This window comes from Polypterus senegalus, unplaced genomic scaffold (assembly GCF_016835505.1).
Source record: "Polypterus senegalus isolate Bchr_013 unplaced genomic scaffold, ASM1683550v1 scaffold_5512, whole genome shotgun sequence".
Lineage (NCBI taxonomy): Eukaryota > Metazoa > Chordata > Cladistia > Polypteriformes > Polypteridae > Polypterus > Polypterus senegalus.
This window is the reverse complement of record NW_024385080.1, coordinates 1-19,962: the sequence shown is the minus strand read 5'-3', so window position 1 is coordinate 19,962 and position 19,962 is coordinate 1. Positions and strand designations below refer to the sequence as shown.

Sequence of the window (19,962 nt, the reverse complement as noted above, 5' to 3'; positions counted from 1 at the left end):
TATCTGTGTAAGTTTAAATATGGCACTTTTGCCACTCACAATATGGCGGATGCGCTGACGTATCGTGTCCACTGGGCAACACTGTTAATGCGGCGTCTATCTATATATGTCTATGGGCGAGGCAAACTGCGTTTGGGTACACGTTTAACTCTCTACACGTGATCAGGGTGTGCCTCAGCCTCAGTTCCTCTAAGTTTCGGTCACGCGCTCTATGACGATATTTCCGTCGAATGTTTTATGCCTGCAGTTTCCTGGTTCCGTCAGACGGTCTGTGGGACTTTATTGTTTCTTTTGTGTTTTTCACACAGAGCAATTCGAAAATAGAATAAAAAGACAAAGAAAATGAACAGGATTTTCGGACGATCGAAACCTAAAGGACCCCCACCAAACTTAACAGATTGTATCGGAAATGTGAGTATAACAATGAAGTCTAGGGTACTTTAGAGGGTAGTCTTTTTATGTTACACTTTTTACGTTGCCTGTCAGACAGTCTTGGTGTTTTGTATCCATGACAGTCCCAGACATGAAGCGACGAACATTTAAAAAGCAGACCGAAACAGAAGGAGTAATGCTGTATGACTGTATAACGAATCTACCCTTAGTCGGCGTTTGTGTCATCACAGGTAAAGAAGGGGACGCCATCCATGTTGATGGTACCATTTTTATCATTTACCTCATCGAGTTGGGAGCAGTGCGAAAGTGACGACCAGGTCCTGCGTTTAAACAGATTTGTTTCGTGAATAATTGCGTGTCGACAGAGCGATCCTTTGGAATTCTGAAGTTATCGTATAATCGTTTTAAGATGTCCGTTTATGTGTGTTAAATGAAACATTGTAGAGCATTTCCTAATACACTGTTAAGATATTATTTTGAGTGGTCTCATGGCTTGCCGTTTTAACGAAATACCTACATGTGTTCGTTTAATTTTTCTTTGTTATGACAGGGATATTCATCTCTTAATATGATTGTCTTGCATGCGATGTCACTCCTGTTCTCACAGCATACCATACCAATGCTTGGCATTTCTTTTTCATCTGATTTTTTTAACATTTCAATTAAGTTTAAACTTTTATCTGGCCATTCTTTTTGATCATATTAATTCAATAAAGTTTTTACGGATAAGTTTATGGGTTATATAAAAGCTCAAGAACACTGTACACTTTTATAAATATAAAATATTCAAAACACAAAATGCTGCATATTTTATACACGTTTATAGGTTTTAAAAATTAGAAATAATAATGGTAAAATGTGTTTTTATTCTCAAAGAGTAGAAACAAAGTTTCAGCATACACAAATTCCATTAGGTTGTGATTTTTAGGGAATGCACTCTCAGGGTGAACAACACAGGCCTTAAAGTGACTGTCATTTGTGATGCTAATGTTTGTCATTTACTCAAGACAGCTCTTTTGATCTTAGCAAAATTGTAATGACAGCAAGAACTGCTGCAGAACACTCAGAAGAGAGTGACAAAGGACAAAGTAGCAGATGACCATTAACTTTCGTCAGTACACCGGTAATTCAGTCATCCACCAACCAACTCGGTATTTAATCTTTGGAAATTACTCAGGATTAGGAGAACCGTATATAGATGACACATTTGCATCTTATGCACAGTTGCACTTCAAAATTGAACTTTTCCAGCAACTCATTTTTTGCCCTATGATTACATTAGAAATTTTGTTTAAAGAAACCTGCCCAATTTTCCAGATGTCCCTATTCCAGAGGGAATACTGATATGTCTTGAAGATTCAGCATCTCAATAATATATATACTGTATAAAAAAAACGTAGAGTATGGTGGAAAAATTACCTCTCAATTAACATCTCAGGTAAACAGTGGAAGTCAGCCATATATAAAATACACTCTAGCTCTCTATGCGCCAAGCATTTTAATAATTCATCGGTCACATCTGCCTTGTTTAAAACTTTCAAAAATGTAGCCAGGGTATACGTCCAATTTGTGAGGGTTGCAATCTAGCTCAAACATCACTAGGCCACATGTTATGGGAGGGAGTGCACCAAATTAACATCCATCCATCCATCCATTTACTAACCCGCTGAATCCGAATACAGGGTCACGGGGGTCTGCTGGAGCCAATCCCAGCCAACACAGGGCACAAGGCAAGAACCAATCCTGGGCAGGGTGCCAACCCACCGCAGGACACACACAAACACACCCACACACCAAGCACACACTAGGGCCAATTTAGAATCGCCAATCCACCTAACCTGCATGTCTTTCAATTAATCCATTAATAGCTGTATTTGGTGTGCCCCCAAATTGGCACAAAGTAGATAAGGACAAAATGATTCTAATTGCCTACACCACACTTCGAGCACAAAGAGTTGTCTTGCTTAACTGGAAGAGTCCCAACCCATCTCTTAAACCCAGTGGGCAACTGACATTCTGTATTTGAAATTGGAAGAAAAAAAATATTGCTTCGAGGATCAGTCCAACACATTTTCAAAACTTGGCAAGAGTAAGCATTCATACAGGTAGAAGACAGATGGTGGTTTTGCTCCCCTCTGCTGTATTCTCTTTCTCTCTGCATGGGTTGAGTTCTTTTTTTTATTATGCTTTGTTTTTCTGTTTTCTTTATTTTTTAAATTCTCTGGTGATTTTTTTTTTTTTGATTGATTTTGAAGTTCTCTGTTGTAGAAGTTTTGCAAATTTTATCTGCTGTATACTGTGTTATTTTCTTAAAATGAATATAATCTAAATTATTCTATTCCTAATGCAATACTGTACCCAGGGAGTAACCTTTTTATGTTACTTAACCCACATCTTTGTAGTGGTGGCCGAGAAATCTCATGAATTCATGAAGAAAGCACATAATGAAGATTCATATCAAAGGGCTCTCAATGGTGACCAGTTCTGGTGAATGGCAAGTAATGTGAAAAATGTCCATGGTAAAGGAAGAAAAGAAAATTCGTGGGTAACTGCTATCGCATGATCCACTTGTCCTTTATTCATATGCTTAGAACTTGCATAATACATGCTGTTTTTTGCAAAAATATTAATGTTTCAGTAAAATATAAATGATAAAAACACATTCCTAAAGCAATGTGCATTTGTGTTGAAGATGAGGGCGAGGCAGATATTCAAATAAGAGCATACATACAGTGTTAGCATTGTTATGTACTTTTTCCAAAGTAAACATTTTTCTCTGCCACCACTACAAACTACACAGGGTAAGTAGCATATAAAATTTTTTTTTCCGTGGAGTACTAATTTGTTTTCAGTCTTTCTGAGACCCGTAAGGTTTTGTCTGTGTGGGCAAGCGGATATATTCAGAGATTAATGCTTTCCAGAGCAAGCGCTTTGCCGCCACATTAGCACTGAGGGTTTTTAGGGTCTGCGTTTTTCTTCTGGTGGTGTTATTTTTTTTTTTTTTTTTTGTTTCTGATTTTAAAAGATACTTTCTTGTACATACATTTTAGACTATATATTTGGTGTTTAATAACAAAGCTGAAGTAATAAACATCATTCATTATTGTACATAATCCTCCATCATTCCTCTGATTTCTATTTCTGATTAGAGGCATGTAAATTATTTTCTAGGACATATTAGTGCAGGGTGTGTATAGTCTTTTCTGTATTTACTGTAGATCACTTGTCAGTAGCAGATAATGTAACCTACTGGTTTAGGATTTGGGTTTCATGCTGCTCTTTGCTAGTTCAGTTACCCTCAAGTAACTTAATGATGATAATAAAGCATCTACTAAGTAATTAGTAATAATGATCATAGTAATTCTAAGTTTCACCTGTTATATTATCACAACGTCATGATGAATTAGCCTGAATTGTAGAACACATTGGCCTTGGTTCCAGTGCTATCTAAAGGCACAATAAAAACAAATCAGTCTATTGTGCTTCCATCCTGTGCAGTAGTTGTTCAGATGAACTAAGCAAAGAACAAAATTAAGGTACAAATAACGCTTAAGACAGGAGCCCTGATAAAATGAGAAAAGAGTTGAATGGTTGCAGGTAACAGTGCTCTTCTGAGACAAAACTTAAACCAGTAAGTAAAGTAAAGGTGCATAGTTAATTGTCAGTAGAACCAAGAATAAAAATTCATTTTTCCCTGTAATGCTAATTGGCCCTTTGCATGACTATGGGAAAAGTGAATGAACAGGGAACAAAATGGCAACATCTTATGTGAAATCTCTTAGGGCATTTTTGTGTTCTGTATGTGAAAATTCCAAAATGTTTTGGTTTAAACTAAAGCTGTGTAGTTAGCAGGATTTATATTTACAGACACAATTTTTTATTTTGCCATGTGTCATTCACAATGGAAGTTTTACTCATGGCAGATCAACAGAGCAGAATATCAGTTGTGCAGTATATTACAAAATACCATGCAGAACAACTACTGTATGTTATCAGAGAAGGAAAAAAACACACACACACTCTAATCCTTATCTCGTTAATTTGGACTATAATCTGGAGATATTTAAAAAAAAAAAAAAAAAAACTAATTTACCTGGGAAATGCAATTTAGCAATTGTCTTATCAAAGTGCATTACTTGTGGTTATCTTAAGATCCCTTAAATGAAGACTAGATGTGGCACTGACTTGGCCCATCGTAAACCTGAATTGGAGTTTGTCTAGTTTAGAAAATGGACAATTGGGAATTTAGAAAAATGGCACTTGGCAAATCATAATTCCTACTCTATGTTTTGGAATTTAAATATCTATTATGTAGTTAAATAGTTGTCCTAAGTAATTAAGTTGCTATATGCTTAATGTGTAACTTTCATACTTTATTAACCTAGGCATTTTATCCCCCCAGGTCGATGGAAGGGCGGAATCAATTGATAAGAAGATTTCAAGGTTAGATACTGAACTTGTTAAATATAAGGATCAAATGAAGAAAATGAGAGATGGCCCTTCAAAGGTACAGTAAGAGTACACACTGAATCTATCTAAGTGAAGAATATTTACCTTGTGTAAAGAATTGTTAAAAGTAACATAAACTAACTCTAAACTTATAAATTAATTACTGATCTTCAAAATGATTTTTTTTACAGAACATGGTGAAACAGAAAGCTTTAAGAGTACTGAAGCAAAAGAGAATGTATGTAATTTTTATATTTCACCTGGGTGGGCAAGTAATTTTTATAAATGAAGCTGCTAAGAGTGGTTATTTAATAGTTCAGATTTAAAAGTTAAAACCCTTGTGAGTAGAGCTGTGCGATCTGACAAAAAAAAAAAAATAACACTTTTTTCTGGGATTTTGTCAATATGTGGATGCTATTTATCATCCTTCAAAAATGTCTTAATTTTAACTGTAATTATAACTTGATATTATTTGTTGCTTACAAAAAATATATTAAAAGGTATACCCCACCCAAAATAATTTTTAATGCTACTTTACCCCTTGTAGTCTGTAGTGGTGGCTGAGGAAAAATTTTAATGTCATGCTTTTGTGGAGAAATTGGATACTGAATTTTGAATCTCATCAGTGCTGGACAGTGCCAGTGGATGTGAAAAACATCCAAGGAAAAAAGAAAAAAATATTCTCACATAACTCATGTTGCATAATCTACATGTCAAGTATCCATTTGTATGATAAAAAATGTGTGAATTATTTGCTAAAAATATTATTAACGGTGACTTTCTAAGAATGGCAGCATTGAATGTAAACATGGAGAATTTCATTCCCACAATGCTGAAATTTTGATGCGGCTATTTGGTACTCCTCTATTTTTTTTTGCTTAATAAACAGTTTTAGAAAATACGTGTTTATTGTAATCTTGTTTCTATTAGGTATGAACAGCAGAGGGATAACTTAATGCAGCAGTCATTTAATATGGAACAGGCAAACTACACAATACAGACACTAAAGGATACAAAGACAACTGTAAGAATTATGACATCACTGTCCATGTGCCACTGTTCATCAGCAAATCAAGAGGACTTACCCTTATTTACTACTATTTCAGGTTGATGCTATGAAAGTTGGTGTGAAAGAAATGAAGAAGGCATATAAACAAGTTAAAATTGATCAAATTGAGGTAAACAACATTTCATTTTGTCAAAGCTAATGCATTTCTGCTTCTCTTTTACTACATTTATTGATGTTGATTTATTTATTTCTGTACTTTTACTTTTAAAGGATTTTCTGCTTTTAAGCAAATGTTAAATGTTGCTAGCAATTTAATAATTTTGAAGAGATTCAAGTCATTAAGTCAAAATCAGTTATGACTCAAGATCAGAATTTTGCTGATAGTAGTGTTGTCTCTATTGACTATATACAGTCGTGTGAAAAAGAAACTACACGCTCTTTCAATTCTAAGATTTTACATATCAGGACATAATAAAAATCATCTGGCACTTAGCAGGACTTTAAATTAATTAAACACAGTACAACCTCAGATGATCAACAACATATATTACACTGTGTCATTATTTATTTAACAAAAACTAAGTGAAAATGCAGAAGCAGTGTGTGAAACATTAAGTACCCCCTTACTGCTTCCATAGGAATTAAGAGGGTAAGTAGCAGCTAGAGGCTGCTAATCAAATGCACTTGATTAATTGATCATCAGCAAGTGACCACCTCTATAAAAACAGACGTTTTGGCAGTCTGCTGGTCTGGAGCACTCAGGTGTGTGTTAACACAGTGCCAAGGGGGAAAGACATCAACAATGATCTCAGAGAGGCAATTGTTTCTGCCTATCAGTCTGGGAAGGGTTATAAGGCTATTTCCAAACAATTTGAAGTCCATCATTCTTCAGTGAGAAAGTTTATTCACAAGTGAAAAATATTCAGGACAGTTCCCAATCTTCCCAGGAGGGGACATTCCAGCAAATTTACCCCAAGATCAAACCTTGCAGTGTTGCATTGCAGTTGCTTTAAATGTTAAAAGTTAATGTCAGTACAGTTATGAAAAAACTGAACAAGCATGGCTTTTTGGAAGGGTTGCCAGGAGAAAGCCTCTTCTCTCTAAAAGAACATGGCAGCATGGCTTAGGTTTGTAAAGCTGCATCTGAATAAACCACAAGATTTCTGGAACAATGTCCTTTGGATAGACGAGACCAAAGTGGAGGCTGGTGATAATGCACAGCAGCATGCTGGGCAGAAAATGACCACAGCATATAGTACAAACACCTCATACTAACGGTCAAGCATGATGGTGGACGGGTGATGATTTGGACTTGTATTGCAGCCACAGGATGAGGGCACCTTTTAGTTATTCAGTCTGCCATGAACTACTCTGTAAACCAAAGCATTCTAGAGTCAAATGTGAGGCCATCTGTCCACCAACTAAACCTTGGCAGAAATTAGATCATGCGACAGGACAGTGGTCCCAAGCACACCAGCAAATCTACAACAGAATGGCTCAACAAAAAAAAGAATCAAGGTGTTATAATGGCCCAGTCAAAGTCCAGATCTTAACTCGATTGAATTGCTATGGTGGGGACTCTAAGAGAGCTTGCCCACAAACGTCAATGAACTGAAACAACTTTGTAAAGAAGAGTGGGTCAAAATTCCTCCACAACGATGTGAGAGACTGATAAAGTCATGCAGGAAATGATTACTTCAAGTTATTGCTGCTAAAGGTGGTTCTACAAGATATTGAATCATGGTGTGTATTTAGTTTTTCCACACATGGCTTCTCCATTTTGGTTTCAATTTTGTTAAATCATGACATAGTGAAATCTGTTATGTGTTGTTAACACCTGCAGTTAGATTTCAATACTTTTATAACCTGGTAGGAATCAGTTTGTTTTTATGATGTCCTGATTTTTAAAACCATAGAACTATAAGAGGGTGTACTTTCTTTTTCACATGACTATAGATAATCAAGTAATGTACAGTCTTAATTAATTGAGTAATGTTTTTGAAAACCACTATACAATAAAAAATTGACATAACTAAGAAAACAACAATGCAAGTCATTTCAAAGTATCCAAAGACTTTTTAGTGGTTGGGTTAAAATGCTTGAACAACATTTTAATTCTGCTAAGAAAGGCTTTCCAAAACGTTTGTAAACCTGTGCAGACTTTTTAGTATTTCAAATGAAAATGGCACGCTCTAATCTCTGTTGCATTGTCCTTGGGTCAATGACTTATGACATAACATTAATTAAAATATTTATTTACTTACTGCTATACTTGATACACAAGGGTTTCTCATTGAAATGTCATATTGCATGGATTTTTTTTTATTATTATTATAAGGACCTTTGCACCTTGAAGTTCAAGTTATTGGTGTTTAGGCATGTTTTATCCTGTTTGCCAAAGGACCTTTTTAACTATAGTGATGTCACATTACACTACTTCGTCATCGGGCATGTCAGATTTGCTGATCTTGTGGACCCTATCAGTTTAAATGACCAACAATTACTGGGCATGTAATAATAAACTATGTACAGAATGTAAAATAAAACTATGATAAAAAAGAAAATTATTTTTCTTCCATACCATACTATTTTTTTCCTGCCGCAGTATATTTTTCTGTAGCTTTACAACAGTTGAGCTACAGGTTTTGTGAGTGTAGTTGTTTTAAGAAATTTGATATATTAAAAATTTTCTTAGCTTAGGTGTCACAGCAGTGCACAGTGGTTAGCACTGCCACTTTACAGATCCAGCATATTACATAAATATACTGCACCTGGTTGTCTGTATGGAGCTTGCATATTCTCCATGTTTCTGTGTGCTGCTATTCTTGGTATTCCAGTTATCATACATTCTCAGATTCATACAGGTTTTATTTAAATGGTCCCAATCTAAGTGTGAAGTATGTGTTTGAGAGGACCATGTAATTATCTGGCACGCTGCCAATACCCTTTTCCTGCATTGTGCCCAGTGCTGCAAGGACAGGCCTTTTTCTCCCTGCCTCTCTGAATTGGAGTAATCAGGTTTGAGAATGACTAGAACTATTACTATTTTGCCAGGGAATAAAACACATTTTCTTTGAGGTTATCGTGAATTGTTGCCAAAACCAAAAGATGTTTCTGTAAAGCCCTATAAGAACAATAAAGGTGAATTGTGTTCTAGGCAAAGGCGTCCTACAAAGTCATTTATTGTTTCTGCTGAAAGGCCCTACTTTTCAGAGCTAGGTGGCTGCCTTAGTGGTGGGTTTATCTACTGTCAGTTTTCTTGAAAGTTATCCTTGAGCATTCTTTCTGTTGGTGGTACTGAATTAACTTTTCAGATTTAGGTTCAAAAGCATCCACCCCACTATAAACATTTTAAAGAAATGATGATTACACATCTCAGTGAAGCCACAAGTTGGCAGCTGCTGGTTTGTCAGATAAACAGGAGCAGAACTGAATACGAATTCACAAAACACTCCCAAGTCAATTTCTTGAATGTTTGTTTTCATTTTAACACAGAATATGCTTTGGCCTGTTTTTAGGCTTCAATTTAATGTTTAGTTGAGTTTCTTCTAAAGCTTAGTTTAAACAAAGGGTGTCATATGTCATGCTTGACGACTCCTCCTCTGAACAGCCGAATTCTGCAGCTCCATGCTCCCGTCAAGAGCAGCTGCAACAAGTAGCCAACACCCTATGCATGTTAGCTTAGCAAAATGTACATAATGAAAAATAACGTGTAAGTAATAAATTAGGCACAATTATAAAATAGTTTATTTAAAAAGATTAGGGGGCTTTGCCCTGCTCGCTTCGCTCGCCAACCCCTGGCCTGTGCTACGCGCCAGCAACTTCGCATCTTTGCCGCTTGCATATGTGGATTTCGCTTTCACCAAACAACAAATCTTTTATTTCTTGCGGATACGCCTCTTCATTTGGAACAAACACTACTTTTTCCCTGATGGCAACGTGAATTAGACAATCTACAAGTCTCCGACTTAAAGTTTAAATCCGAAGAATATATTTGATCTCTTTTCTTTGTTCCGTTATTTCACAGAGTAATAATTTCTGTTTATTTGTGCTAATGCGAACTTTACTATCATTTTTTTGAGACTTTTGAATTTTAGTACTTTCATTATCTCTAACCTGATCTGCATGTGTATCGCGCCACCGTTTTTTGAACCTCTTTACAACGTTCTACTTTGTCATCTACTCTTATTTCCTGCTGCGGGCGTGGTTAAATGCCTTGGCACAACGTCTCGTCTCGTGGGACTTGGAAGTATCTCTCTGAAAAAGTTGTGTCTCGTCCCAGGATTTTTTTTTATATAATAGAGAGACAAATATTTCTGAAATGATCAAGAATGGTTGCTTACCAAATGCTGAATATGCAGGAAATTTGCGCATTAACTACTGCTACTTTACTTGTGTGGAATTATGACGTTTTCATTTAAAAATTCACACTGGCATTTTTACATCATTTACGTAACTATCTCCATCCACATAAAACTACGTTTTTGTTTAAAAATTTACACTAGCATCAGTAGAAAAATCCTTGCAGTGGTGGTAATGCTGCCGGCCACAGGATTTATCTCAGCATTGTAGCAACTGGTAAATTGTTTGCCTTTTGTGCTTGTATGCAGCACTCAGACTGAACAAAACGCTATTTTAGATGCATATGTCTAAGCACCACAACAAATGCCATGAACAGAAACTCCTCTGTGTCCACTGTGTTGGAACAGGTTGTCATCCATGAAGGGTAAGCAATCCGGTAATGTGGCTTTGTAATGAGCAGGATCCAGATTGGAAAGGACTGCAAACTAATCGGAGCATGATTAGTCTTGAGTTTTCCAAAGTCTGTATTTTCACCATCCACACTGAAGTGCTGAGTCGGCATTTTCAAAAGTAAATGTATTTGGATAGTATTTTCAAAAGTCTCAATTTTTGTGTATTAAAAGCTCCAAGGTAGTGTGGACAAAATGTGAAAACTCAATACTAATATCTGCATTTTTAAAGAAAAACATAGCAATATGTTTGGACGTTGCCAAAGTAATTTACATTTTCAAATGCAATAAATCCTTAACCCAGATGATACTAATGTCAGAAGACATAATGAGTGATACAGAGTTAAGTAGAAAAAAGATAACTAATGAATTTTTACCACACTGTATATAAACTGGGGGTGTGTATTCAATGTGTTCTTTGGCTTGAATGTGATTTTTCTTTATTTTCATGTAACTTTAGTAGGCATTATTTTTATTTTCTTCAAAAGGACTTGCAAGATCAGCTTGAAGACATGATGGAAGATGCCAATGAAGTACAAGAAGCTCTTAGTCGCAGTTATGGAACACCAGAGATTGATGAGGACGATTTGGAAGCAGGTTGGTTCTTCGTGGCCTTGTCTGTTTTTGATTTACGGTTGACTGAGGGTGTTGTCTGTGTAGTTTTTTGCTGTTTTACTTGTACCTGTTTAAGATTGCTCTTGAGTGGCGATAATTAGTTGTTATACTTGGGACTTAATAAATTGGGTGGCCTTATGGGCAATAAACTCGGGCAAGAGGGTTTCCTACCCAATTATTGTCTGATCTTTTATTTTTGAGAAAGTCTCTACCTATTTTTTTCTTTTCAAACAACATTTATATAGCAACTTCTAATACAGAGTATAATTTAAGGTGCTTTACAAATATTAGTAAGTCAAAACAAAGCAAACCACTAATCAAACAATGTAAGGGGTCAAGATGATCAGTGGGGAAATATGAAGGAAAAAAAAAAACCAAAACAAAGTAACTTGTGTATATATACTCTTTGATTATAGCATGTTGGGGTTTAATCACAAATTAACACTCACAAACTAATGCTAGTTCTGATGAACCAAAATTCTAATTGAATGTATCAGTACAAGTTAACATAAACCAGCGTATTACTTTCTTATTCTGTAGTACATTGCGCTTACTAACCCAATCCCTAATATAATCTCGATCAAGACATTGTTTTTTATGAGGAGGGCGTTGTAATTCAGAGGTGCTTCACCTTCCCAGTTACAGTCCACCTCCCCTGACAGGTGTATGTTGGGGCTCATTGGCTCATAAGGAGCCTTTGGCAGTTTTACTTCTTCCCACATGCTGTTTTACGGTAACATCTCTATACATCCACAAATTAAATAAGGGGCTTTTTAATTGAAAATGTTTATATATATAAAGTTATGACTACACCGCTTTTGGAGTGCAATCTACAAGTTAACAACCCGTGCTAAAGCTGTTCCTATAGAAGAGGGGCAGTGTACATCCTTTCCCTTGACGCTAGTTAGCTCCTTGACAGTTATTTTCAGTGGGTCTAATTTTAATGTGAAAAATATTATTCAATTTTCTTCTGATGTAACAATTTTTGATATCATTGCTTTAATGTTTTAAAATAATGTATCAAATGCTATTAACTAAAACTGAAAGCTTTGATGTAGTACTCACTTTTTAAATTTAAGAGTTGCAACTATTTGGAAAAATAAGTATTTGTTTTTATAAAGCAGTAAATTGGATCCATTAATTTTAAGTTTATTTTTGTTTTTAAGAACTTGATGCATTAGGTGATGAATTATTAGCAGATGAGGATTCTTCATACATCGATGAAGCTGCATCGGCACCAGCCATTCCAGAAGGAGTGCCCAGTGACTCGAGAACAAACAAGGTAAACCTGAAATGCAGGACAACTCGGCATCAATGAATAATTTGAAATTTTATTTTATTACCTTCTATCAACATGTTTTATTATGAAGTAAATGTGTTTTGGGGGATAAATATAAATGTAGGGTGCACAATAAGCGGTTGTCATTTGTAACAGAAGATCGTTTGTTTTTCTTTTGACAGGATGGTGTTTTGGTGGATGAATTTGGACTTCCACAGATCCCAGCTACATAAGAGATGCTGGTCAAGTTACACTGTACAAATTCTTCAGCATTTTTTTTTTAAATGTAAAATATCATTTATAGTAAAATATACCGGTTCCTAAACTGTAAAGACAGGTTGACTGGGAATTATCCTCCATGCTCTACAATGTTAAAGGTGGTAAAGCAGAGGGAACTGTTGCCTTCATTGATCATCTTTCCACCTCCTCCTAAACAGACGTTTGTCTCCTTCTAACATGTTAAGGTTATGCTTTTACTAATTTCGGTGCATTAACTACAACGAGGTAAATCATTTTTAGGATAATACAGCACATGATTGCTTGGTGTTTCTCAATGATTCTTTCATATTAATTTCTTTGGTATGTGGCTATTTAAATTCTGTAATATAACATTATATAATTGGTTCAATAAATAATAAATTGTACATTTTAAACACTAGCAGTACTGTATTTACAACTCTTTACATATTTTGATTTCTATCCTATTTCATTTGCAGAATTTATGGAAATTATGCATTTGTATTATTAATAATTCTGGTGGTGTATGAATTGACTTAAAGCTTCAAATAGCATTATTTCTTCTCATTAATTTCAGTTTGTTACATGGATGAAGATGCTATGTCTGCTTGATTTTAATTTTATATATGCTTCAGGAATGAATGGGCAGTCCTAGAATTGTTCAATAAATGTCATGAAATATATTTTTCTTTTGAAGAAGTAATCCTTTTAAAGTATGTTTTACATTTGTACAATTGAAAGAGTGACAACTTTAACCCATCCATCCATTCATTTTCTGAAGCCACTTTTTCTGGTTCAGTTACGCATTGCCAAAGCTTATTACATCAATTTTGGGCACAAGGTAGGAACCTTGTCTCTCAAACTAATGTTCATGTTTTTGGTATAAGCGAGAGGCTGGAATTACTTGGAGGTGACTTTTAGATATTGTATGCCGCCGTATTTTGTTTGATTTATACTGAAACCTTTTGCTGTGCTCTTCAGAGTCATTACCCAACGTGAAATCTGTCATTGGTTCGCTGCTTGTACCCAACACACCTCCACAGTTCTATTGAGTCAATTAGTGTGGAAGTTACTGGATTGGAATTCAGTTTCTTTAGGTTTGGTCTCGGTATCTAGAAACAAAAGGCTAAAAATTGAGACTAACCTATAAAATGATTTTCTCAGATTACAATAGACAGTATTAAGCAAGGGTGGTATATTGTAAAATGGTCTTCCTGGACTTTAAGTGAAGACAAGAAAGTGGGATTGTATGGGGGCATAGCCACAGAAAATCAGTGATGAGTGGAGAAGCTCCATAGAATCAATAGTAGGTAAGCAAGTCCAGTTAGGGAGATGCATCCTCTTGCATAAAGAAAGATATTGCCATTTGAGGAATTCTGGGAACTGATGATTGCTGGTGTCCTCATGTTACACTTTTGCAATGCTCTTTTATCCTGGTATGTAGCTGTTGGTGCTATAGTAATAAAGTAAAATCCTTGGGTGCAGCAAGAACATAAGTGATGATGGACTTGGTTTTTCCACTCTCACTAGGGAAGTTGGGGGTGGGCATCTGCTGGTTTAATTTTGATAGTACGTTCAAAACCGTTATAGAAGTTATATAGAAAGAGAGACTATGCATCCATGTATCTAAAGGTGTTAAGAACAGAAAAAACTAGACAATTTAGACTTTACACATGTGTGTTCCCAGCATTCTTATTATTCTTGGATTTCTTTTAATGACTAGTCAGTCTGACATTCAGCAAGATGAACCAAAGATGAAAAAATAATGGAGAGGACAGTAACCTAGCCCAGTTGCTTAGAATTGTGTTTCAGCAGCCACCATGCACCATTGTGCTGTACCATTGGAGTAAGTTTTGAAAAATAAGGAAATAATGGGCCACTCCACATTAAATGGGTTTTTGAGAATGGCAACCAAGTCTGTTAAGGCTTGCTCTGCTCGGGTTTGGTATTGCAGCACCACAAGGAGCGATTCCTAAGAAAGGTGTCAAAGCTGCCCCTTAGAGGGTAAAGGGGAAAATAGGGAGATAAAATTAAAAAAAAAATCACTTGAAATGTTTTTCTACAGAGCCCAATAGATTTCAGGAAGGACATGAGCCCCCTGCTTGCATGCCTGCCTATCAGATTATCTACCTACCCCCTTTCTCATTCCTCTTGTTGGGAGGTTGCTGTCCATGCTGCAGAATGAGGAAGTACCTGGATTTTTGGTGGAGGAGCTGGATGTTGGTGACACCATCACAAACCATTTTTATTTTTCCTTCCTTCGTAGCTTTTCTTCTAGTATTGTAGTAAATGTTTAACACCAATAGTCAGACATGCAGGTAGAGGGGCACAGTTCCGCTATCCACAGAGATGAAAAAGAAGGAAACGTCCAATTCCACTGTGCTTTGCTTCTTACCATTTTTTATTTTTTTTGTTTTTATTGATCCATACACACATAATCATCCATCTCTGCTAGCTGGCTTATTTGTCTGCCCAAATTCCTGTATTCCTGCTTACTCCTCAAGGGTGCCTCCAACCCTCAACTCGGAAGCAAACGGTGGCAGTGTTCACACGCAAACTAAAGAAAGGGCATACCAGTAAGTGCAAGGCATGATGTTACCAATGCATCATATGACCACTGCAAATGTATGAGGTATCTGTGACTATACAGTGACTTCCCAGATGCCAATCTGTTCTGTCCTTGTTTAGAAGGAATATATCTACTGCTGAGAATTTCTGTGGGGTAGAAACAGAACGTTGGGTTGATGCTGTTTCAGACATTCATGCCACGGACTGGTCAGAAATGCTGGTACAAAGATTTGAATAGGGCAGGCTTGGAAGGCAGGGGAGTCCGTTGATCATGCTACTGTCCAGAGTGAGACACCAGAAACACATCAGCAAGTGAGAACCAATAAATATGAGAGTAGAGAAGGAACATGGTGGCCACAGACATAACAAGAATGGAGGAAAACCGGTTCTTAATTAAATCTGTCAGCTAAAGTCAACAGGGCTGTTACACAACCCAGGAAGATGCTATCGCAAGAACTGTGGGATAGTTTGGTCTTTGGAAGATCCCCCCCAGGCAAGACTGAGCTTCCTAATCAGGGCCTTGTATAACACCCACTCAAACCTAGCCAATATGGGACAGTGGTTTGGCTATGAAGAGAAGTGTGATCCAGGTGATGCTGCTCAAAGAAACCTCCACCACATCTTTTGCGCCTGTAAGGTCGCCTTGGCCTAGGGGCTGATACTGATGGTGACATGAACAGGTGTTAATGAAGTTAGCAGAACTAACTGAGCACATGAGAGCTCAAGTAAACAGAGTCCTAATGTCAAAAAAGCCTATCCAGTTTGTAGCAGCAGGAGATGTGCAGCATTGCCCAGCACACGGAAGATCACAAGACTTGGCCTATGGTGATCACCACCACTTCAATGAGACCTGACAGCATTGTGTGGTAAGTAACCGATAAGCTTGTCTTGCTGGCCAAACTGATAGTTCCTTGGTAGGAGGCCATCCAGGAAGCCAGCAAAAGGAAGAATGTGTGGGTAGGCCAAGCTTGTGACAGATTGTAGAGGGAATGGTTGAGTATCAATCTACCTAGTGGAAGATGGCTGTTGTGACTACCTTTTTTGAAGGATAGTGGGATGACCTCATCTCAGCTGTGAAGGACCTTGCTGAGAAGGCATAGAAAGAAAGTTCCTGTCTGTGGCTACAAAGGAACGATAAGGGCTGGGACATTAGGAACACCAACTAGAGAGCCAAAGAAGTTCTTTAGACTTGTAAATCAGGAACAGAGTGTGGCAGGAAGACATACCTGATCACTGCCCAAACATCCTGAGATGTTCCAGGATTACAGGGGTGAAACATCTATGAAGGCTGTCTCCTGACTGATGACTCTGTAGCTGGTATTTTGGCAAAAGTGGAGGTGCATCAGACAAAAATGCTTTGCTGATTCCAACACCCACCTGTTAATCTGATTGAGCTATTTGTTTATTTATGAATGTAAATTTAATTCCAATCTTCAAGATAACAGTGACTTACTTTTTATTATCTTCTTGCTTTGAAGTAATTTGATTTGTTTTCAATCCTATTTTTGTAAAATTGATCTATTTGTATATGAATGTTGTGTGATTTCAATAAAATCAATACAATTATAATAAAAAAAATAAAGTCATTTCATTTCAGGACTGAGGTTGTTTCCTGGTTTTGTTTTTGACCACTACCTGTCATATTAATCATATACATACAAGTGAGGACAGAATAGTGACCTTATCATCCCCCTAATTTCTGAAATACCCTTCTCCAGGGATTCAGAGCCTGTTAGAAGAAACACAGCCACCAGTGTCCTTCAGATGGACTGTAGCACATCGAGGCCCATTCATTAGTTTTCTCCATTACAGGTAGTCATTGACTTACGACCACGTTTGGTTTCGTCAGACCAGGTGTAAGTTGATCTTGATGTAAGACAGACCGGTATATGTATTCATATCTGACCGTATGTATAGTACTGTATAAGTCCCTTAAGTCATATTGTTTGCTTTATATCCTTTTTATCATCATTTTTAGAATATTGTGTAGATTTTCTATCATTTTTTTTGTTAATTATTTTTTGTATTATTTTATTTCGTTATTACTTTTGCTCGCATGGGTGCTAAACCTTTAACAGCTTCACAAGCCCTTTCTTTGTCTGTGTCATGTTTTGTCACCAGTGTGATCCTCTCTCAGGGTTTATTGTGTTAAAGGTGAGAGGAGGAATTGTACTGGCAGAGTCTGAGTACTCATATGTTTTCTATTTTAACATTTCAGCCTGTTAATAATAAACATTACCAGATAAAGGAGTTCATTGTGGTCTTGTTACCCCTTCATGGCAGTTCACTTGAAGCGGCACATCATGAGTGACAATGCAGAAGCTTCAGAGATTAACTAGATTCAAAACCAGAACGCAGTACTACAGCGTGTGCGATGAACACCAATTACAATGGGATAACTTAAAATCACTCGCTTTCTTTCCTCCCTCATACTGCTTGATCACCTTCATTTATGTGTCTTCATCAATTGCCTTTTTTTTCCTGTTATTGTAAGACAAATGTAACTGAACATAGACAGAACTGTTGCAGGTAATAAACTGAGATTGATGTGCTGGCATGGTGAAAACTGTTTTATGCCCATGAGACGTGATAGCGTTTGTAAGTCAAATGGTTCTAAGTCGTAGACTACCTGCATACATTAACAAGGAGACAGAGAATCTCCCAGTGGCATCAAGCACGAGGCAGGAAGGGATGGGATCTCACAGTTTTGGAAAGAACACGTACTCGTGCCAAGTCCATTAACCTAATATCATTGTCTAGGCGACAAAACTAGCGAAACTAGAGAAAATGCAGGGAAAACATGAAAACTCCATATAAAACATGACAAAGTGAAGAATGAAACTCGGAGGCTGAGAAGCGATACTAGAGGGCACCACTTCACACATATAATAAAAACAAAAATGGCAACAATCAGTAAAAATTTATTGTGTGTGGCAGCTTGACAAGGTAAAACACAATGCTGATGTCCTCCTTACTTGGGCTGCTGTAAACCTTGTGCATTTCTGAATTGGCAGCAGATTTACAGCCACATCTATAAAGTGTGCTTAAGGTGACACGACTTCCTATTTGGGTCACTATCTGTGTTTGTGGCGCTGACTTGTCATTTGTGATGTGCCAATGAACATCTAAATTAAATTCACCTTGTCCTTTTTACAGTATTTGTATTTAACATTCTCTCCAATTATTTATTGACACATTTTTCTAAGCTTTACAGATTTTAAAACCACAATCAGAAGTATGTTACTTATTTGATAAATTCTGCCTGAACTTTATCCACTCTGTATATTATAACTTTAATGTCCTTCTTTGTGTTGTATTGTATATGATAAGCACCCAATTGCCATACTGGTTATGGCAAATGTTATGCCCTTTTCTTTTTACCAGACTTTTTGGTTGACTTTTTCTTTCCTCCTGTTTTCTTGCCTTTTGCAGACTTTGAAGACTTCTTTGCCCGGCTACTTCCCCGTTTCTTTTCTTTAGCATCAGTTGGAGGTCTTGGGGTGTACTCGACCCTTTGACCTTGGCATTTATTCTGTAAAAGGAAAAGTAGAATCTGATTAAATTCGATATTCAACAATAAAATAAAGAAGTCAATACATAGTTATCGCCGGAGTCAATGATCAAACACCAAGCAGTGTTTAATGTTACATAGTCAGCAGCATTAAAAAGACCCTTGAAGTGGTACAGAGTTGGACTGTGGCTCCCTTCATCTTAACCAGGAACAACAGACACAACTAATGGGAAGATCTGAATATAAGATTTCCGTCCATCAACTTTCCAATCTTTCTAACTCCAATAAAGCCTTGCAGGGTGCCAACGTCTAGACAAAACACTAGTCGATCACAGGACACTTGTGCACCCTGTGGCAAGGATCCTGGTCACTCTGTGTGATAAGACTCATTTGGGTTTGTGCCAGCAGGCCTGCCGCCGGGGAGGACAAACGGGACTCTGGTCCGGGGCCCTAACGGAAGGGGGCCCTTTCACGCTTGATTTTGTTATGCTGATGTTGTGCGCGTAGATATATATTCGGACAATTATTCAAGTTATATGTAATAGTAAAGTTAAATCATTTAGCTTACAACAATAAAAGTGAGTGTTTTAATAGCCGCATGCTCCACGCAAGCAGATATCGTGCTCGTGTCGTGTGAAGCATGCTTGTCAAAGGGGGCCGGTGGCGGCACGCTTCTCAAAGACAAAGGAGAGCCAACACCGACGTCCTTGAGCTTGACGTTGAGTAGTATGTTTGTTGTACAGGGTACGTGGATAATGGATTGACTTTGCTGCTGTAATTGAATACTCCCGTTTCACACACACAGGCTCTGTTCTGTCTCAGACAACAGCGATATTGTTCTGCACTATCGTGGATGTTGATGTGTATGGTGTAGCAGATGTCCGTCTCCGTAGTTTGATAATTCATTTGCTTGGGTGTTTATTGTTGCTTTTAAAGCAGTGACGAGTGTGCGTTGGTTTAGTGTGTATCACTAAAGATTCTGGATCACCCGGATTTTTTGCAAACTTTGAAGTTTGATACAGCAAGTTACCATACTGATTGTACACCATGTACTGTAGATAACCCTAACCGTTAGTATATATTAAAATGTTCAGATGTTACTCCTATTCATTGCATTGGTATAATTGTACCATTACACGTTAGATAATAC

At 37.1% G+C, this 19,962-nt stretch overlaps 1 protein-coding gene across 1 annotated transcript; it reads left to right on the top strand.

The window, feature by feature from the left end:
• The first annotated feature begins 212 nt into the window (after positions 1–212).
• chmp5b (charged multivesicular body protein 5b) lies at positions 213–13,416 on the top strand. The gene is made up of 8 exons (XM_039743299.1): positions 213–411; positions 4,796–4,900; positions 5,034–5,080; positions 5,773–5,866; positions 5,949–6,020; positions 11,091–11,199; positions 12,384–12,499; positions 12,679–13,416. The coding sequence occupies exons 1-8, from the start codon at positions 343–345 to the stop codon at positions 12,727–12,729; spliced, it is 663 nt and encodes a 220-aa protein (XP_039599233.1). The 5' UTR covers positions 213–342; the 3' UTR covers positions 12,730–13,416.
• The last annotated feature ends 6,546 nt before the right edge of the window (positions 13,417–19,962 follow it).